Source organism: Halichoerus grypus, chromosome 6, assembly GCF_964656455.1.
Source record: "Halichoerus grypus chromosome 6, mHalGry1.hap1.1, whole genome shotgun sequence".
NCBI lineage: Eukaryota > Metazoa > Chordata > Mammalia > Carnivora > Phocidae > Halichoerus > Halichoerus grypus.
Window position 1 is genome coordinate 99,963,363 of NC_135717.1, and position 19,600 is coordinate 99,982,962.

The following is a 19,600-nucleotide window of genomic DNA, read 5'->3' on the forward strand; positions in this document are numbered from 1 at the left end:
AGTGGATAAAAATACATTTCCATGGAGGGGGGGTCTGGGTGGCTCAGTCAGTTAAGCATCCAACTCTTGGTTTCAGCTCACTCAGGTCATGATCTCAGGGTCTTGAGATCGAGCCCCGCATCGGGCTCCACACTCAGCGGGGGGTCTGCTTGAAGATTCTCTCTCTGCCCCTCCCCCACTCTCTCAAATAAATAAATCTTTTTTTTTAAAAAGAATACATTTCTTTTTTTTAAATTTTTATTTTAAGATTTCTTGAACCTTCAGATTCAAACACCTGTAAAAGAAGTAAAAGCCTCAAAGAGGTGGTTTAGGGGCGCCTGGGTGGCTCAGTCATTAAGCGTCTGCCTTCGGCTCAGGTCATGATCCCAGGGTCCTGGGATCGAGCCCCGCATCGGGCTGCCCCCTCAGCGGGAGGCTGCTTCTCCCTCTCCCACTCCCCCTGCTTGTGTTCCCTCTCTTGCTGTGTCTCTCTCTGTCAAATAAATAAATAAAATCTTTAAAAAAAAAAAAAAAAGAGGTGGTTTAAAAAGGTAAAAGCAAATTTCAATTATCATTTATTTTCCCCAACATTATTTAATTCTCTCCCATGTGGAAAAGTATCACATGCACAGCAGACTCAGAAAACTTTGATTTACATCCCTGCTCTGTCAGTTACTAATAGTATGGTTCTTACTAGATCATTTTACCCTCTGGGCCTCGGTCTTCTTACTTATAAAATGGAGATTAAAAAATACTTTCTACCTCAGAGAGTACAGTGAGGATCCAAGAGCACACACATAGTTGCTCTGCAAATAGCCTTCCTAGAGTCGCACAGTCAACAAAGTTAAGTAACAACATCAATAATAATAATGGAGCTTTAGTACCTCACATACCAGATTATATATCCCCTCTCTGAGGACCTGTTCAAATAGAAGTTCAGGAATGAATGTACTGATAGAAAGGTAAAATGTATCAGGCCCAATTTGCTTCACGAACTTTCTATGTACCTTTTCCTCCTTACAACAGGAACAACACAGACCAGCTCCAAAGGCCAACTTTCCTTGTGGCAGGAGATCCTGGTGCTACTGGAGATCACAGATGGAAGCTACAGCTAGTTGCTCTAGCTGAGCTGACTAACTCAGTGTCCCAGTTTGGATGACTGGGCCTCAGCCTCTCTCCAGAGCCCCAGTTGCTCTGTCATTCATCTGGTTTTACAGTGGGCTTTTCCTCCTTCTTCTGTAGCCTGAGTCACTCACTAGTTCTTCCCGGGTCCCTTTAAGCCCTTCCTGAAAGAGAAGCTCAGTGGCTGGAACCTTCCTCCCACTTGCTTGTTCAGATCTGGTCATCCTTCCTTTGCTCCAGCCTCCTCTGGCTGAGCTCTCACCATTACTGTGTAGGGTGTGGGGACCCTCCACTCCTTCCCCTTTTGTTTTCCAAGTCAGACAGCAACAAACACTATACAGTCCATCCAACACCATGCTTCCTACAAGATAATCTCATCAGCCCTCTATGCCATCGCTCTGTCCACTGCTGGCCCAACTCTGCTTGCCAAGTATCAAGAAATCTGCCACTTCCTGGGCTGCAAAGAGATGTAAAGTGGAACTTGAAGTGATAATTCTAGAAGCTACTTCTTGGATACCACTACTGAAGGTCAATGTATTGTACTTGCAGACAGCCGGTAACATTTATTTCTACCATGTGTGAATAAGTCAGTCCACAAACACTTACTGAACAATGACTATGTGAGGGGAACAATGCTAGACAATGGGAATACCCCAGTGACTAGGATCACCAGTCTCTGCCCTCACTATGTACAACACTTTATGGAGAATGGAGTGGGACTGAAGAGAAATGCAGAACTATACCTTCATGGAATCTCAGCATTGAAAGGCCTTCTGGACATTTCTTCATCTTATGCATCAGATCTATTGAGGAGTTTCTAATTTATTTAAAATAACAACGTAGAGCAAAGAAACTCTTCATAGGCATGATATTAAAATGTCTATGCTAATAAGACAGGTACGATTTTATAAGTGCTGAAAGGGTTACAAGCTAAAATAACATGAAGTTAAAAGAAAATAATCAGGAAATGCTTCCTAACAGGAGTTTGTTTAACTTAGATTTAGGCGGAAGAAACTATCATAATTTCATAATATATTAATCTTCATGCATTTTTCTTTTTGTTCTTTTTTCTTCCATTACAATACCATTTTTCACCTACAATCATTAACTACCAAATGTCTTACACTTACTAGCAGCAATGAGTGGTTGGCTAACTTTTGAGTACCGATGATGTTTTCATCATGATCTTTTTAGTCATTGATCTCTACAGAATCACAGCATATCCCAAAAACCACTGAAGCAATGATGTTACCATGTCGGATTTTTAAATGGAAAAGTAAAGGCAAGGTGTAATAAAGAATTTTGTAAATTGTTGCAATAATGAGATTACAATGACTATAACCTGGTAAATTTAGCAATTTTATGGCTTAACAAGTGACCAGCCAGCTCAGCAATTGAAAGAAGTAAATTTCTAAAAATTTTTGCTTTTATGCCCACCTTAATGATCACAGTCTTTTTGCCTAGATGAAAATATAAAATAAAGATTCCAAAGTTAAAGAGTATATTAATTATGTTTCTAAAACAGATCTTTTATTGTAAGGAGATATCACATATTTTCATATTTCCAAACATTTAGTTACCTAAATTTAAACACCACATAATACAATTTACAGGTGATTAAGATAGCACAACATATCTGCAACATCACTTATTGTACCTAGTTTAAAACAGCATTAGAACATTGCAAAAAAAAATAATAATAATAACTGCACTCACCTCTAAAGTGTATTTAATAAGATAGTCTACAAAATGCAGCTGATGCTAAAAACTGAAATTTATTTCCCCTTAGCAAAACAGTTATTACCAAATTCTTAGGCTGCTGTGCACTCTGTATAGCAATTCTACTTAAATTTGTTTATTTGCCTGCTAGAAAGTGAAATGAGTATATGCATAGAGGGTGAATGATTCTGCACAGACTCTTACTACAAGAGGAGCTTGATACAATTTACAAATTTGCAACAATGTGATTACTGCCGAGACTGACAGGTCTGCATATTTGATGTAGGAGGTAAATTCCTTGGTATAATTCTGGCTTATTCTTTTTTGCTGCTCCTCAAAATCAGAAATAAAAGATTAGTTACAACGATTTTTTTTCCGTGCCGGGAAAATAAATTCTTGTTAACTCAGCTGACAGTAAATTTTAGAGTTAAAAAAAAAATGATGGAAGATATCTTAAAAATAACCAAAGGCATCATTTCTTAAAGACCTTTATTCCATATCACTCCAGATACCAACTTTTAAATCAAGAAGCCACTATCTGCCATCATTGTTCAATGTGTAAATACCACCTACCCCACTTGGGCATTTGTAAAGATCACAGCTCTCAATTAGACGCTGTGCCGTTTGTTGAATGCCACATTTCCGCAAGGGGCTGCCTATGATGGTCATCTTATAAAGTACAGTTTAGAACTTTTAAATCTAATATGCAGGGTCCCAACAGCTCAGGCTATGATCACAAGGTGGGATGTGGGGAGCTCTGATAATGATCTGTAGGTCTGTAACAATAAACCTGAAAAATCCCACAACTATTGCATCATACTGTTCCCAACTTTCCCAAGTTCTTAACTTGGTCTAAAATCTCAAGCTTTTTCCTTAGTAACCTGCTGAATAATGGTTTATGCTTCCCAATACATATGTATGCAAATTTCATTAAGAATAAAATCAAAGAGCTTCTCATTTTATTTAGCTGAATATCTGAGCAAATAAAAGGTCATGATTTCAAGTCATATATCCTGTTTGGCTCTAATATGCTCATTAAGAGTGTGAGCTCAAGAGCCAAAATGTTTGGGCTGGAATACCAGCTCTCTTCCACCTGTCAGATGTGTGACCTTATATTCTATACCTGTTTCCTCACTAGTAAAAGAGAGGTAATAATGCCTCCTACCACATGGGCTTGAAGATGAAAATAAGATAATACATAGATCAGGGACAGTATCTGATATATAGTAAGCTCCCAATAAATGCTAGCTGTTACCACTTTATAAAAATCAGTGCATAAAACCACTCCATAGCTATTATAGAGGCAGTTTCTATTAATTCCAAGGATATACATATAGCATTGTAACCTGCACATTTTAAGAATATTGAATTTGACTGAAATATCTTTGTTGTCCTGTAGATCATATGTATGTCAGTGTAACTTATGAGTAGATAGCAACATATTCTCAGGGGAAATTATGACTGGCATTCTAAATAGGTCAACTTCTTTGACTACAGCATAAGGAAAGTACCTTTAAATTACCAGTTCCACAAGCCATCAGCAAATATTTTCAGTACGAGTTATCTTTTCCAGTTCTAAAGTACAGAAGCTACAAACGTTACATATTTAGGATCAGAGCTTATAGACATCTATATTTATGATTTATATATGGTTCTCCCTTTTTATGAGAGGAATAATTTGTAATGCTCTATAAATCTTCTTGGACATGTATACTAAAGAGTATAAGATGAGAGGGAAAAAAAATCCTTAAAACCAAACCAATCCTCTGAACACAGTCCTTCTTTGTTCCCTGCTCCCGCTCATCAGACCACCTCTAACCAACCCCCAGAGCTTGTGCCTCCATTACCACCTCAGGTAAACCCTTACTCAGATCTGGACCTGAAATGTCTTTAAATACACAAAACAATGGTGTGGTGCTATGATCGCTCTGCTCTGTTCAACAGCACACATATCCTATCAGATATTTCTTTTTTGTGGTAGAGAGGTCATAGAAATAAGAGTAGGACAAAATGGCTTTCAGGATTGAGACCCTTGAAATCATACTGCCCTAAAGCCATTTTATTTAATTTTTTTAAGATTTTATTTACTTATTTCAGAGAGCGAGAGCGTGCATGAGCAGGGGGAAGGGGCAGAGGGAGAGGGAGAAGCAGACTCCCCACTGAGCAGGGAGCCGGATGTGGGGCTCCATCCCAGGACCCCGGGATCATGACCTGAGGCGAAGGCAGATGCTCAACCAACTGAGCCACCCAGGCGCCCCCCCCAAAGCCATTTTAAAACATTCCTTCTTTTCCCTTTCCCTCCCCAAACTGTCAACATACATACCCTTACATGGCATTTTTTTTTTAAACTCTGGTAATTTTTCCCTTTAAGGACTTTCTATATACACCTTTCATGTTTTATCCTTCAATAAAATTAAGTACTATAACTTATAGTATGACATATAGTACATATATGATGACTAGGTGATTCACACAGAGACACACATAACAGAAAATTAAATTCTCCTCTACTTATATTATTCTATTGAGACTCTTCAAGATATTGCCCATCCACATTTTATATCTCAAAGTTTTGGCACAAACTAAGAAACATGAAACAAAAAGAATATTAAGTAAAATTCATCTAGGAATTGCCATCAGAGTATTATAAATTGTAAATGTTTTTTAAAATAATTGACTAAATACCAGATAAAATGTAGTTACATGATGATTTTACTTAAGGCGAACAAAATCAGAAAGCTGGGATCTTAAAGTTGGAAATTGTTTCAACCATGAAGCAAATTTATGCTTCATTGCTCCATTTTTTTTTTATTTTACCAGCTACACAAACATACACACCTTCTGATATTAGAAACCAAAGGAAGATTAATGTAAATGGCAATTTTTTAAGGTTTTAAATTTAAATAGGTGGAGTCTGAAACGTATCCCCACGCTTTTTAAAAAGTTCACGATACACCGCTTCGTTTTTACAGAAGACCCACCCTAGTACCTGTTTCCGCTCACTGAAAGAAATCTGAAGATTTTCACTTTTATAAAAAAAAAAAGGCAGGGGCGCCTGGGTGGCTCAGTTGGTTGAGCGACTGCCTTCGGCTCAGGTCATGATCCTGGAGTCCCTGGATCGAGTCCCGCATCGGGCTCCCTGCTCGGCGGGGAGCCTGCTTCTCCCTATGACCCTCACCCCTCTCATGTGCTCTCTCTCTCTCTCTCTCATTCTCTCTGTCTCAAATAAATAAATAAGGTCTTTAGAAAAAAAAAAAAAAACGCAAAAAGCGAAAATGGTGTTCAGCATTTGTTTTGCCGCAGAGCCCTGATGGAGGCAGCGAGCACCCCAAACAGCGAGTGGCGCCCCCAAGCGCCTTCCCCTGGAACCACACTCAGCGTCTCAGCATCAAGCCCCCAGAGTTGTTTTTTTTTTTATTTATTTTATTTTTTTATTTTTATTTTTTTAAAGATTTTATTTATTTATTTGACAGAGAGAGAGATAGCTAGAGCAGGAACACAAGCAGGGGGAGTGGGAGAGGGAGAGGCAGGCTTCCCACCGAGCAGGGAGCCCGATGCGGGGCTCGATCCCAGGACCCCGGGATCATGACCTGAGCCGAAGGCAGACGCTTAACGACTGAGCCACCCAGGCGCCCCAAGCCCCCAAAGTTTTGAACTGTGTCTGTGAGCAGCCGTGCTTTCTTTCAATTTAGTCTGTGCATTTGTTAGCAAGAGATGTCCCAAGGTATCAGAAAAGCCTAAGACAGGTTATATCTTAGGTCTAGGAATGCATAAACACTTTCCATATAAATTAATGGTAATCACTTATTTGCTTTATACCATTTTGGCCTATGAAAGGTTTTATAGGAACACTACTTTGGGATAGCAGGGGAAACGTGTATTAGGATAGCTAGTGCGGGAAAACCCTGGTACCTGCTGTGAATTCTCTGTTTTGATTTACTTCTGAGAGATCTTTTGGAAATGCTTCGAACACAAACAGTAGAAAACCAGTTGATGGTAGAAATCCAGTTATTAGACAACCAGATATTAGGTACCCTCTGTGACTTAATGCCATTCCAAGTGTCTCCATGTTTTTTTGTTATATTCATTCACATTTAAACTGTCCTACATAGCAATTTTCATCAGCCACAAGTAAACTCTCCATCTACATACTCCATGTCATCTCTGTCAGTAAAAGAATCGTTGTGATATATTGAACGGTGGCATACCCCAACTCTGTCTATGCCCTAACTACCAGAACCAGTGAATATGTGACCTTGCAAGGCAAAAGGACTTTGCAGGTGTGATGAAGAATCTTGAGATAGGGAGAACAGACGGGATTATCAAGGTGGGTCCAATATAACTGTAATTACAAGAGGGAGGCAGAAGGGTCAGAGTGAGAGATGTGATAATGGAGTGTGTGTGTGTGGGGGGGGGGTGGTTGAAAGATGCTATCCTGCTGGCTTTGAAGATGGAGAACCGAGTCACGAGCCAAGGAATGAAGGAGGCCTCTAGAAACTAGAAAAGGCAAAGAAAGTCTCCCTTAGAGTCTCCAGATAGAATATACCCCTGCCAATACCTTGATTTTCAGCTTTTGACCTCCAAAACTGTAAGATAAATTTTGGTAAATGGAAAACTAATACAATCATGAAAACACAGACACCTATAATCCTGCTACTGATAATCAGGGTTTTTTTTCTGAGAGCACACAATGAGTTGTAGAATATCTTTGGCCGGTTTCTGAATCTGTTACCCAGCGCCATTTCACCCAGACTGGTGAATCATTTCACTCTGCCCCCTCCCCCCCTGCCCCCGACATGAATAATTGAGCCAAGTAAAGTCCTGGTCTGGCATTTACTGTGTGACCTCAGGTAAATCACATACTGTCTCTGGGTCTCCATGACATCCTTTATAAATGCTTGAACTAAATACTCAGAAATAGCCGGAAGCATCCTAAAAGGGAGGCACAGTGTATTTTGGTAATTCTATTGAGAAAGTAATCACCACTGGCTGGAACAAGTGATAAGTACTACCCATTAGAGCTCCTCCACAAAGATAACACTGGGGGTTTTGGAGGTTTGTTTGGATTTTAGCAATACATGATTCCAAATGTAGCCAGGTTTGGTGCAGGATTAGCCTGAGGCACATTGCAGGCACACAATAGCACAGATTTCTGGAGGCTAATGGATGAAGAAGGGTGGGGGCAAAAAGCACTGGGGACATTATGGAGGGTCTGGAACACCAAGGCAGTGCAGAGCCCCTGACAGTTTCTGAAAGACTCTTATGATCTCTGCAAACTATATTCCATGAGTCCACTAGCATGTGAATTGTACCTCACAGTGGCCCCTGGCAAGCTGTGTCATTCCTCTCCTTATCCCCATCGCCCAGGCACAATGCCAGCATTAAATATTGTTCATAGTATATGTGTTAAGTGACTGAGTGAATAACCCCAACTAGCCTTTCTCATCTTAAGTCTTCCCTTAGGGCTATGTCTTGCTGGGGCCATTCACCCTCATATCATATGAGAATGGTGCCTCTTGGACTTTGGAAAACAGCAGCTCTAGCTTCTTTCAAGCTCTGCCTCAGAGAGGTGGACTACTGGAGTTTTCTAGCAAGAGATAATGAGAGTCTGAACTAGTGATAGCAGTGGGAATGGAAAGGAGATTTATTCTAGGGTGGTTTGGGAGATACACTCTAATACTCTTGACTAGTCAAAGTAAAATCTTTTTTTTTTTTTTAAGATTTTATTTATTTATTTGAGAGAGAGAGAGAGAGAGCATGCAGCAGAGGGAGAGGGAGAAGCAGAGGGAGAGAGAGAAGCAGGCTCCCCGCTGAGCAGGGAGCCTGACGTGGGGCTCGACCCCAGGACCTGAGATCATGACCTGAGCTGAAGGCAGACGCTTAACCAACTGAGCCACTCAGGTGCCCCTCAAAGTAAAATCTTACTTTATTTCTTTCTTATTTTCTTTAGAGCTGTTCCATAATAATCTGTTATATAAAATCGGAACTCTTACATATCTCCTGTTAAGCACAAGTTACTATTACTGTAAACCTCACTCTTCTGTCAAAATTTATATTGACCCCATTTTTCTATTTTAGGATCTAGTACTTTAATCAAAATCAAACCAGCTATAGCAGTATTTAAAGAACCAGAGAAAGAAAACAATAAAGTCTGAAGTTGACTATTTTTTACAAGCGTACCAAATACTCAGACTTATAAGCATTTTTCTTGAGTCCTAGAAACATTGTGTCATAGAAACATTTGCCAAAATTGCACTGACCACCTTTATTTCTGTAATTTGCTTCCCAAACATAGTTTAAATGATGAAGAGAACTAATGCAAAGCAAAAGTCATTTTGATTATAAAGCAAGCATCTGATTCAAATGGAGTAGTTTGAAGTTATGCCCCTTCTATTAATATCCAAGATTCCATTGCATTTCTTTTCTACAAGATTAAATTAAAAAAAAAAAACCCTGACAATATGATCTTTTTGGAATTAGATAGCATATACATAAATTAATAAATAAAATTCTTCCTATTTTAAACATATCAGATGATTAGTACTTACAGAATCAGACCAAAAAGTTATTAAGGAACATGGTACAAATTTTGTTTGCTACCTAACATATAAGTATAGGTAGCTAGCTAAAAAAAAACAAAAAACAAAAAACAAAAAAACCCCACCTCACTGGATTTATATTTTATATTTAAGTGTATCACCTTGGGTATTAGACATGCTGCTAGCTCTATCTTAATGAGCACCTGAGCTGTCATTTTTAGTAACAGAATGACAATTATTATCTATAAGTTATATTCCCTGAAAATCAATACTTAAATTAATATAGGTAAGAATAGAAACTTACTATTCCACTTACAAAAAAATATTATTATTTTATAATACATGGCATAATATTATAGAAAACAAAAGCGACATATATTTACAATAAAAGATCAACATATGCCCAAACGCATAGACCATTTTAATATGCAGCAGAACTTTATACAGAATTTTAATAATGAATCTCAGTTGTTCATTGTAAAAAAAAAAAAATCATTTGGTCTATATGAGAAAATACACATATTGAAGATAAAATATAATAAAACAAATGAGCCAAATACTTGGGCCATTCTAATCTTAGTTTTTTCTCAATTCAAAGCAGACATGAAAGATGAATACCAAACAAACAAATTATCTAATTCATCTAAGTACGTATGCCATCAGAATGTAATATAAGCAATCATCTCATAGCCCACGTAATTCATTGGTTATGGCATACTAGAAATTCTACTTTATTTTCAAATACTAAAAATTAAAAATATATACCTCTTCCACAAAGCTGTCTTTCTTCTCTAGCATTTCTCGTAAAGTCTGAAGAATTTTAATGCACAGCTTTTCTTCTTTCTCCATTAGTTTCTTTGTATGATTAATCAACCTTAAAGCAGAATATTAAGTCTTAAATACAACAGTGCTTTCTCTTCAGTCTGTATACTAACATCATATACTAGAGGGGAAAGAGTCACATTATTATTTGAGAATATGAAGTAAACATGATACCTATTTTCAAAACTTTTAAAATTACACTTCAGCTCACAGACTTTGTATTATAAAACATCCTTTGCTTTACAGGCAGTATATCTCAGTGCTTTTAAATTTATTCAAGTAGCATACTTTTAGTGGGACACAATGCTCTAAAAGACAATGAGACACTGATTATCTTTAATCCCATCATATGAAATAAACCAACTTTACTAGTAGAGAAACGGGAATATTTGCAGCAAATTACATTTTATTATATTATGTTATACTATATTATTTTCTATAGACTATATTACCTTAATTATATAGGTTCAGTAGCAGTATACAACACTGCAACCTTAGCACAATGGGCTGTTTTCCAGTTTCTGTTAATAATAATAATAATGTGCTATTTTTCACTACTAGGGCTTGGTAGAAACAGGCAGTTTTGTGATCAGAAGCAAAAAACCACCACAACAAAGTAACATCAAGACAGTCTAGCCATGTACTATTTTTACTATAATGTGGGCAAAAATTCTAATTTTATAGTGATAACCTTTGCACTGGTATTCTGTCAGAAGAAAAGTTTGAGGATCATAGTTATATACCATCCTCAAGAACTCAAAATCAAGTAAAATGTTTATAATCAGAATGCATAGCTTATCATACATAACTCTGAAAAAGCTAGTTCTCAAAATGACCCTGTGAGACATGTCTTCCTAGAAAAACAGAATGATGTCAAACATAATGGAATGGCCCCATTTCAGTGACATAACAGGAGCACCATGGGACATAACCCTCAGGAAAAGTGAGCTTTCACTAGAAAATGACTAGTCAGACCTTATCAGGTGTCAAGGTGAAGTCCTAGGACTACCCATGGATTCTCTCAATTCATCCTCCCAACAAGCCAATGCCACAGGTTCTATTACGTGGCTCATGAGAAAACAGAGGGCCAGAGACATAAAGCAACTTGCCTGTAGTGACACAATCATTGAGTGGTGGGATCTGGAAATAGACCCATGTCCATCTGACCACAGAGCCAAGATTGTGAAGCACCATTCTGTGGTGACATGACCCATTTACTAATCTCTTGAGTCTCAGTTACTGTGAAGAGAGTCCCCACTCAGCCACCTCTTATGTGATATGGTAAGTGTTTCAACACAGGTAACGGCAAATGCCATAAACTAGACAAAGAAACTACTACATTCTTTGGGGAAGTTTCCTAGGGCTGATAAAAGGTTCCAGTGAAGAGATAACTTTTAACGATGAAGATTTCACCTGGCAGGAAAAGGTGGAGAGAGAAGGCGTCCTTTAAAAGGGAACAATATGAACAAAGGGCAGAGGCAGAAAGCTGACCTTCCTGTCCAGGAAATGATAAATACTCCATCTCCAGCTGACACGTGAAGACATAAAAGAAGAGAGGATAAGACATGCAATCTGAACAGAAGGAACGGGCAATATTACGCTAAAGAGTCTGGAATGTACGCTATAGAAAATAGGGGACCTCTGTTTTAAAGGACCTGAATGACCCTGCCTACATGTGAAAGATGACATGGAAGAGTAAGAACAAAGCAAGGGATGCACAGGGCATGTGATGGGGTAATCTACAAGAAGCAATATAGAAATAAAATAGCCAGGACTTGGTAAGTAATCAAATCAGAAATGGAAGAAGAAGAGGAAGGGCAGATGACAGACACCTGAAATTTATGGACAGGGTGAGTGAACGGACAGGGATACTTTTAAATGATACCCATGCCATGCTGAAGGAGTGGCACACAGTGAAGGAAGGAACAGTGATTTCCTTTCAGACATGTGATCAGGTTCAGCAGGCAGAATAATTGTTCTCAAGTTCTCCTTGCAAGGAAAACACCTGCCGTCCTGAAACTTCTGCTGTTTTGTCCTTTCTTTTGTGTGGTAGTCCTTGAATGCATGAACATAGTTTTGGTGGGCATCGTAAATTTCCTTTGATTTTTTTTTTTTTTCTCTCAGGCTATTTTAATTTTCTTTAACTTTTCTTTAGATAAATATTTCATTCACCAACCATTTGAAAACATCAAGCATAAGGGTGAATACCATTTGCTAGGAATTTATACAAAGTATTCATCCATTACATAATGTCTGGTTGAGTAAAATCTGTGGCCTTCTACATCAAAAACTAATGATGTAATGTATGGTGATTAACATAACATAATAAAATTAAATTAAAAATAAATAAATAAAAATAAAGTCTGTGGCCTTCTAATATTGCTTTCTATGATCTAAGGAAAAAATAAGTTTCACGAAAAAATGCACCATATAAGTACATGTGTGTAGTGTATTAAACTAACACAAAAGTTATATATGAGATGCACTCTGATATTTTATATTTTTTAATTCATTTTTTATGGTTGCCTCTGCTCCCTAAATTAACTTTTAAACCCATTAATGAATCACATCCCACAGTTTGATAAACTATGAGATTATCCTTCATAAGGGAGGAGTGAGTGTTAATTTGAATAGATTGTAACCAGACGTCTTAAAGGTTAACACCCACATTGACTTATTCTCTCTTTATTCTCTTCTGTCTCAATTTATGTGACAAAGTAGATATGGGAATTTGGGATCTTTCCTGGGATCTACCCCTCACATTCTCCAGCAGACCCATCTGAGTCAACAAGTTCCAAGAATTAAATTCATTTGAGGAAGTCGGAGGCCCCACGAAGGCCTTGGACCTAAGCTCTCTTCTCCAGCTAAGCTTTACCAGAGAGCTCTGCACAGTAATACAGGGCCCCTTGCATAGCTATTAATAAAGTTGGGTTCTAACTTTCTTAGACATCCCTGCAAATAAAACCCTTGGTTCTTCACAGAGTTAGGGAAGGAGTAGGAAAAGCATTAGAGCAGAAAACAGACATTCTTGAGTCACTGGCCATACTACAATCATAATAGCACAAAAATCTCTTCTCTAACCACAAAAGTATGTGACATCTTTTTTTTCCATCTGAGTGTAGTATCTGTAATATGTTCCTACTATTATATTGCTCCGTTTCTCTCCTTTTCGGTACCTGGTGTTGCAACAGATTTGCTTTTAGTACATGTTCAGCTCAGGCCAATATTTTCTTGGCATTGTGAGTCACTCTATGTCATCTTTACATAGACCTACATCTTTAAGTTCTCGACCGGTGAAATCCAACATAACTTTTTCTGCAATAATTGAGACATTCTCTATCTGTGCTATCAAATTTGTTGGCCACTAGCCACATATGGCTATTAAGCACTTAAAATGTGGCAAATGTGACAGGAACTGAATATTTTCTTTATATATTTTTATTAATTTAAATTTTAACTTAAAAAGCTATGTGTAGCTAGTAACTACCATACTGACAGCCTAATTCTTGACATTGAAGCAGCAAACTTTTTTTCTAAAGAGCCAAAGAATAAACATTTTGGGCTTGTTAGGCCACAAAATCTCTGTGGCAACTAGATGACAATACTATAATAGCCACAGACAACATGTGAATCAAAGTGTGTAGCTGTGTTTCAATAAAACTTTATTCGCAAAAATCATCAAAAGGACCAATTTACCCCGAAGGCCAGGGTTCGCCAGCCCCTGTCCTAGACTATCAAGTCTCAGGGACACATCTATAGTATCATAATAATTTCCTGGACTTACAATTCTCGATTACTACCCGCTTTTTAATTCACATTCTATGCATTGATATACATTCACAGGAGGTAAAGGATATTTCTCAAAGGCCCTATTACTAGTGAATACCTCTACTTAATTTTTTTTTCTAATGGCTTCCATGGTTATCAGTTTTGCAGATACACTGGACCTCTTCACTTAAAAATTCTTATCAGAAGACTGGCAAGTGTCCAGACGAACACATTCTTCCTAGTCCCTATAGGACATAGTGGGTCTAGAGCCAAGAATCCATGATTCTGGCTATAATACAGAAACCCTGCCTATTCTTCAAAATGATTCCTGCAGTCAGTTCTTCTCATCCCATATCTTGTTTTCTCTCCACAAATCCCAGCTTTAACTGGTAAAAGGAAGGAACACACTTCTTGTGTCCCCCAGTCCTTCCATTTTTACCTCAAGTGCATCACAGTCAATGGAGGGGGTTTTAGCAATATCCTCAACCATGTAGGAATTAGCTGTGATAGATATGGTCAAGGGGTTAGCAAGTACCTCTGACTGGCCATCTTGAATGAATCACTCAATGAGTGCCCTCACATTAAGACATGGCTCTTTTTTTCTGGAGCTAGTTACACTTTCTCTCGCAACTCAAATCTTCTGAGGGAAATAAGTAGATGAGAGGCTGCAGATGAGGCTGATCAAGGCGGCATGGCAGAGGGCTGTGTGGAGACGTCATAGCTCTTCATCTAAAGCATGCCTCAGCCTTCCCACCACTAAAATGAGGCTGAGTCCTCAATCTCACAGAGTGTTGGTGCAGATAGATTCAAGAGGTAAGCACATGGAGGACAATAACACACACAGCAAGACCTCAGTAAATGCTAGTTTCCCCTTCTTTCCATTATGTTAATGAAAATAAGTGACTTTAAACAAGAATCTTTTTGAAGGTCACACCACATACTGTGTGTGGGAATAGAGAGGAATAGAGAGGAATGAGAACTTATTTCATGTGATATTTCATGCCCAATAATGACGTTTTATTTTCAGTAAACTTTAGTAAAATATAACTTGACCTTCACCAAAATAAAATTTCAATTGACTCAAATTAATGATTTTGAAAGTGTATTTTAACATGGATTTTAGATCTTTCACATATTCTGTGGACTGCCATGTACCAGCAGAGTAAAAAGCGGAAATGTATTAGAGGCCATCTCGGCTTGGTAACACTAGCAGAATCTCAGATTGTACCCACTTACTTGGACATGAAAGCACCACATCTTATTCTTGCATCACTCCCCTCGGGGAACAGTAGTTCTGGACTGTACAACACATCAACCAACACTGAGAATTCAGCCTGCATCATCGGGCTGAACTGTTGTTCCAACGAGGCCACTACATCCTAAGGAATAAAGCACAAGGGAACCCACATGAAGACCTAAGTCAGATTTCATCATTTGAAGATATGACAAGTCTAAGAATACTAACCAGAAATAAGACGTGGGAATTTCAGAGATGTACCCTACCTTCCCGTGGCATCAAAGGTCTGTGCTTAAAGTATAGTCTGGTTGTCTGTATGAATATTGCTTTGGTCACCTTTTTCATTTATAAGATAAGAGAGGGGTGGGTAGGTATATGATTTCTAAGGATATTTATACAAGGTGAAAAGTGAGTGAAGCCACTGTTACAAGCCCTGCAGTATCTAGGATTTTAATGGAGACACGATAGGTATTCAGCAAATCAGAATAAATTGGGGTATGCTTGAGGAACAGCTTAAAGATTCCATATGTATTTCTGGTCATCTGGAACTAACCGTATCTTCCACTGGAGAAATTCCTCGATATATTCTTTGAAGGAGTATTAGCACTTCACAAGGGTTTGATGACATTTAATACTATTTCAAATTACATCTTTTTGATAGACATTATTGGTCACCTACCCAACAGCCTTTCTCCATCCTTCTCCTTACTAATAGGATCCCCATGTTGTTTCTCAAGTAGGCAGCAACATCCTCAGGGTATAAGCCCCCTCAGGTTGGGGTCACGGTTGATTAGTTTAAGCCAGTCATGGTCATTCCAGTTCCACTGCCAGTGATTAGTCTAGACATGATTATGTGACACCGTCCTAGCTAATAGGACATCGGTTGACGTTAGCTGAGCAGGCAGTGGTGTGTGTTAGGGGAGGCGGGGGCGGACTCTTTTGAAACTACCTATGGCTCTCAAGACAGCTTAAGCATGTGAACCCAAAATGTGAGGCAGCCCCCATATGACTTTTGGAGACCAGCCTCAGGCTGAAAGCCAATAGACCAACAGTGTTAAGGCCCTGCTCTCTTGAGCTACTAAATTAACCAATTTGAGAAGAGCCCCAACTCCAGATTCCTTGCTATGTGAAATGACATGTTTTTAATTGTTTAAGCCACTTTTCATTAAAATTGTGTTAATTATAGCTGAAGCATTCTCACTGACATGTTTCTAAAATGGTCTGTGGGCCATGACAATTTACTGAACATTCTTTAATGACTAAAGCATTCCCTTTCTGTTTTTAAAATAACTATGTTAAAAGACCAAAAAAAAATCTTCTCACCTAAAGCAATATTTTATTCACCCATACCTATGACATATTTTGTTCAGCAGAAAACTGATTGCCAATCGCTTGTTACTTTCAGCTACGGCAACACAGATGGGGTACCACCACCTCTCTTGATTTCTTGTGGCTAGATTCAGAGGTAACTCCTGTTTAACTCTTTCTTCCCTTCTCAGCAAAAGTGATCATTTCTACTTCAACTATTCTAATAAGCTGAGAAATTTCTGATGACAGTTAAAAGAGACTATCAGGAAGGCAATAATGCAAATTGGAAACTAGATATTCTATAATGTGGGAAGAGAATATGCTTATCAAATTTATGACCATATTTAATAAAATGTATCTATTTTTTCAGATTACCTATCTTCATTTCATTTACTAAACAAATTATGTTCAGGCTCCTATGATGTGAATTCTGCCTTCAGCTTTTATTTTGATCACAGGCCAATTATGTAATCTCTAACTTGTTATTTCCCCATGTGAAAAGTCAGGATAATGATACTCACACTCACATGGGTTTGCTGTGAGGATTAAAGGTAAGTTCACAGGACAGCCTCTAACACATACTGGCCACTTATTATTCCTCAATAAATGTTTGTAATCATTACTGTTGAGTAACAGTTAGTTGCAATCATCACCCTATTAACAAATCCAGTGGTTACTTTGCTGCCTTCATCTTACCCAACCACTGCTAAGCATTTTACACACTTGTTTCTATTCTGTCAAACCCTTCCTGCTCTCCTCTTGGCTTTCGTAACATCATACTTTCTGTATTTTCCACCTATGTCCTGACCATTCCTTCGCCAACTCCCAGGAGCTCCTGGTCCTTTCTTGTGAGAAATCTCATTCAAGTCCATGGTTTTAATATTATATATATGCTGGAACATTCCCCATTTATATTTCCTGCATGGACATCTTTCAAACCACTCTGGACTCATATATCCAACTGCCTGTTTGACATACCCACATGGATATCTAAATAGACATCTCAAACTTAAAATCTCACACACAGAATTCCTAATTACAATTCTCCATTCTTCCCTATCTTAGCAAATGATTCAATCATATCATATCCTCTATTCTCCTTTCCAACCCCCCACAACTCATCCACCCATCTACCAAGTCCTGTTGGCCCTACAACCAAATATATCCAAAATTCATCTCCTTCTCTTCACTACAACTGCTACCCCCGTAAGCCAAGCTGCCATCATCTTTTGCCTGAATTAATGCAAAAGAGTCACTGCTTCTATATCTGGACCCTATAATCCACTCATCACTCAAAATCCAGTGACCTTTTAAAAAGCAAACCAAGTCATGATTATCCTCTACTGAAAATCTCCAATGAGTTGCCATCTCACTTAGAATAAAATCCAAATGCCTTACCATGCAAGTCTCTACATGATCTGGCTCCTACTTTCATAATCCTCTCCTCCTTTCTCACTATACTCTTACCCCAATGGGCTTCTCTTGGCTCCTCAAACCCACCAGCTTCATTCCTGCCTAAGTACCTTTGCATTTACTATTCCCTCCTAATAAAAATCTCTGTCCTCAAATCTTTGAATAGATTATTCCTCTCCCTTATTCAGGTCTCAACTCAAATGTCACCTCAACAGAGGTGTCTACTATAAGATCATTCTCCCAGTATGTCTTCATCATGTCGTTACCGTGCTTTATTTTATTCATAGTAGTTTCAATTACCTAACATTATATCATTCATCTAATGGGTGAGAATGTATCTTCCATGAGAGCATAGGGCTCACGGCTCTATCTCTAGCACACAGTAGCTGGCATTGAGTTTTTTACTAAAGACGTATTTATTTAATGAGTGAAACAACGCATGTCCTCTCTATACACTGGCTAACACTTCTATCCATCTCTCCTCTGAAATGTTCTACTCTTTTTGCTCATAAACCTGACTCCTCTTCTTTCTGACCCTACCATTTGTATCTCTTATTAAGCCATTCTGCCATTCCTGGCCTCTTACAAGATGTTCTTTGTTTTTCCTATCACTATATTCTCCCTTTTAGCAACACCATCCACTGTCCTTGCTCCAAATAATAACTCCAAATATAGACTTAACTTCCAATACATTTAATAGCCTGTTAATGTGATTCAGCATATTAGCAATGACCATGGACAACCTCCTTCTACTGTAGTCTCTCCTTCTCTCCTACAATAAAACATCTTAATAATAGCATCTAGTCTCCAATCATCAGTGCCTCTTAAACGCCTCTCTCTCCCTCTCTCCACCCAAGGCAGGTCTGTTGACCCTGCCTTCATTATTGATATAAGCCCTGTTTCTTCAATTCATTCATACTGCCACCTGGCTGAGATATTTAGTGATTCTTTTCTTTCTTTCTTTCTTTCTTTTTTTTTTTAGAGAGAAAAGGTGGGGAGGGGCAGAGGGAGAGAGAATCTTAAGCAGGCTCCACATCCAGCACAGCGCTCAATCTCAAAACCCTGAGATCATGACCTGAGTGGAAATCAGGGGTCAGACGCTTAACTGACTGAGCCACCGATGTACCCCACATATTTAGTGATTCTTAACTAGTCTGTTCTCTTCTAGTCTCTTCCTGATAACTCTTTCCTGCAAACCAGTAACTGTTTAATAACTTATAATGACATTTTCACCCAAATTTTCAATGACTTTTAACCTTCAAGTTTTTCAGACCGAGTCTAACTTGTCTTTTTAATCACACATAACACTCAGCTATTAAAATTCTGAACCTCCACCAATTATTCTACATGTAACCTCTTGCAATATTTATTCCAGTTCATGTTTTGACTATTCTCCAAGCCAAACAATTTCCTCAAACCATACCCTAATTCACTCCATGAAATTGTCTACAATTATGTGGGTGGGAAGATTTCTGTTATGGGTTGAATTGTGTCTCCCTAACAAAACTCATATGTTGAAGTACTTCAGAATGTGACTATATGTGTAGATAGGGCCTTTAAAGACATAATTAAGGTAAAATGAATTCATATGGGCAGCTCTCATCCAATATGACTGGTGTCCTTATAAGAAGAGGCAATAAGGATACAGACACATATGTGTACAGAGGAAGGACCATATGAGGACACAGTGACA

At 38.3% G+C, this 19,600-nt stretch overlaps 1 protein-coding gene across 7 annotated transcripts in view; it reads right to left on the reverse strand.

The window, feature by feature from the left end:
• ITPR2 (inositol 1,4,5-trisphosphate receptor type 2) overlaps window positions 1-19,600 on the reverse strand; it is a 494,379-nt gene that overhangs the window by 206,150 nt on the left and 268,629 nt on the right. For all 7 annotated transcript variants that reach the window (XM_036080194.2, XM_078075789.1, XM_078075790.1 and 4 more), the window contains 2 exons: window positions 15,186-15,328; window positions 10,125-10,233 (listed from right to left, as the gene is read on the reverse strand). In XM_036080194.2, the coding sequence (XP_035936087.2) occupies window positions 10,125-10,233; window positions 15,186-15,328 (252 nt within the window). The remainder of the gene's footprint in view (window positions 1-10,124; window positions 10,234-15,185; window positions 15,329-19,600) is intronic.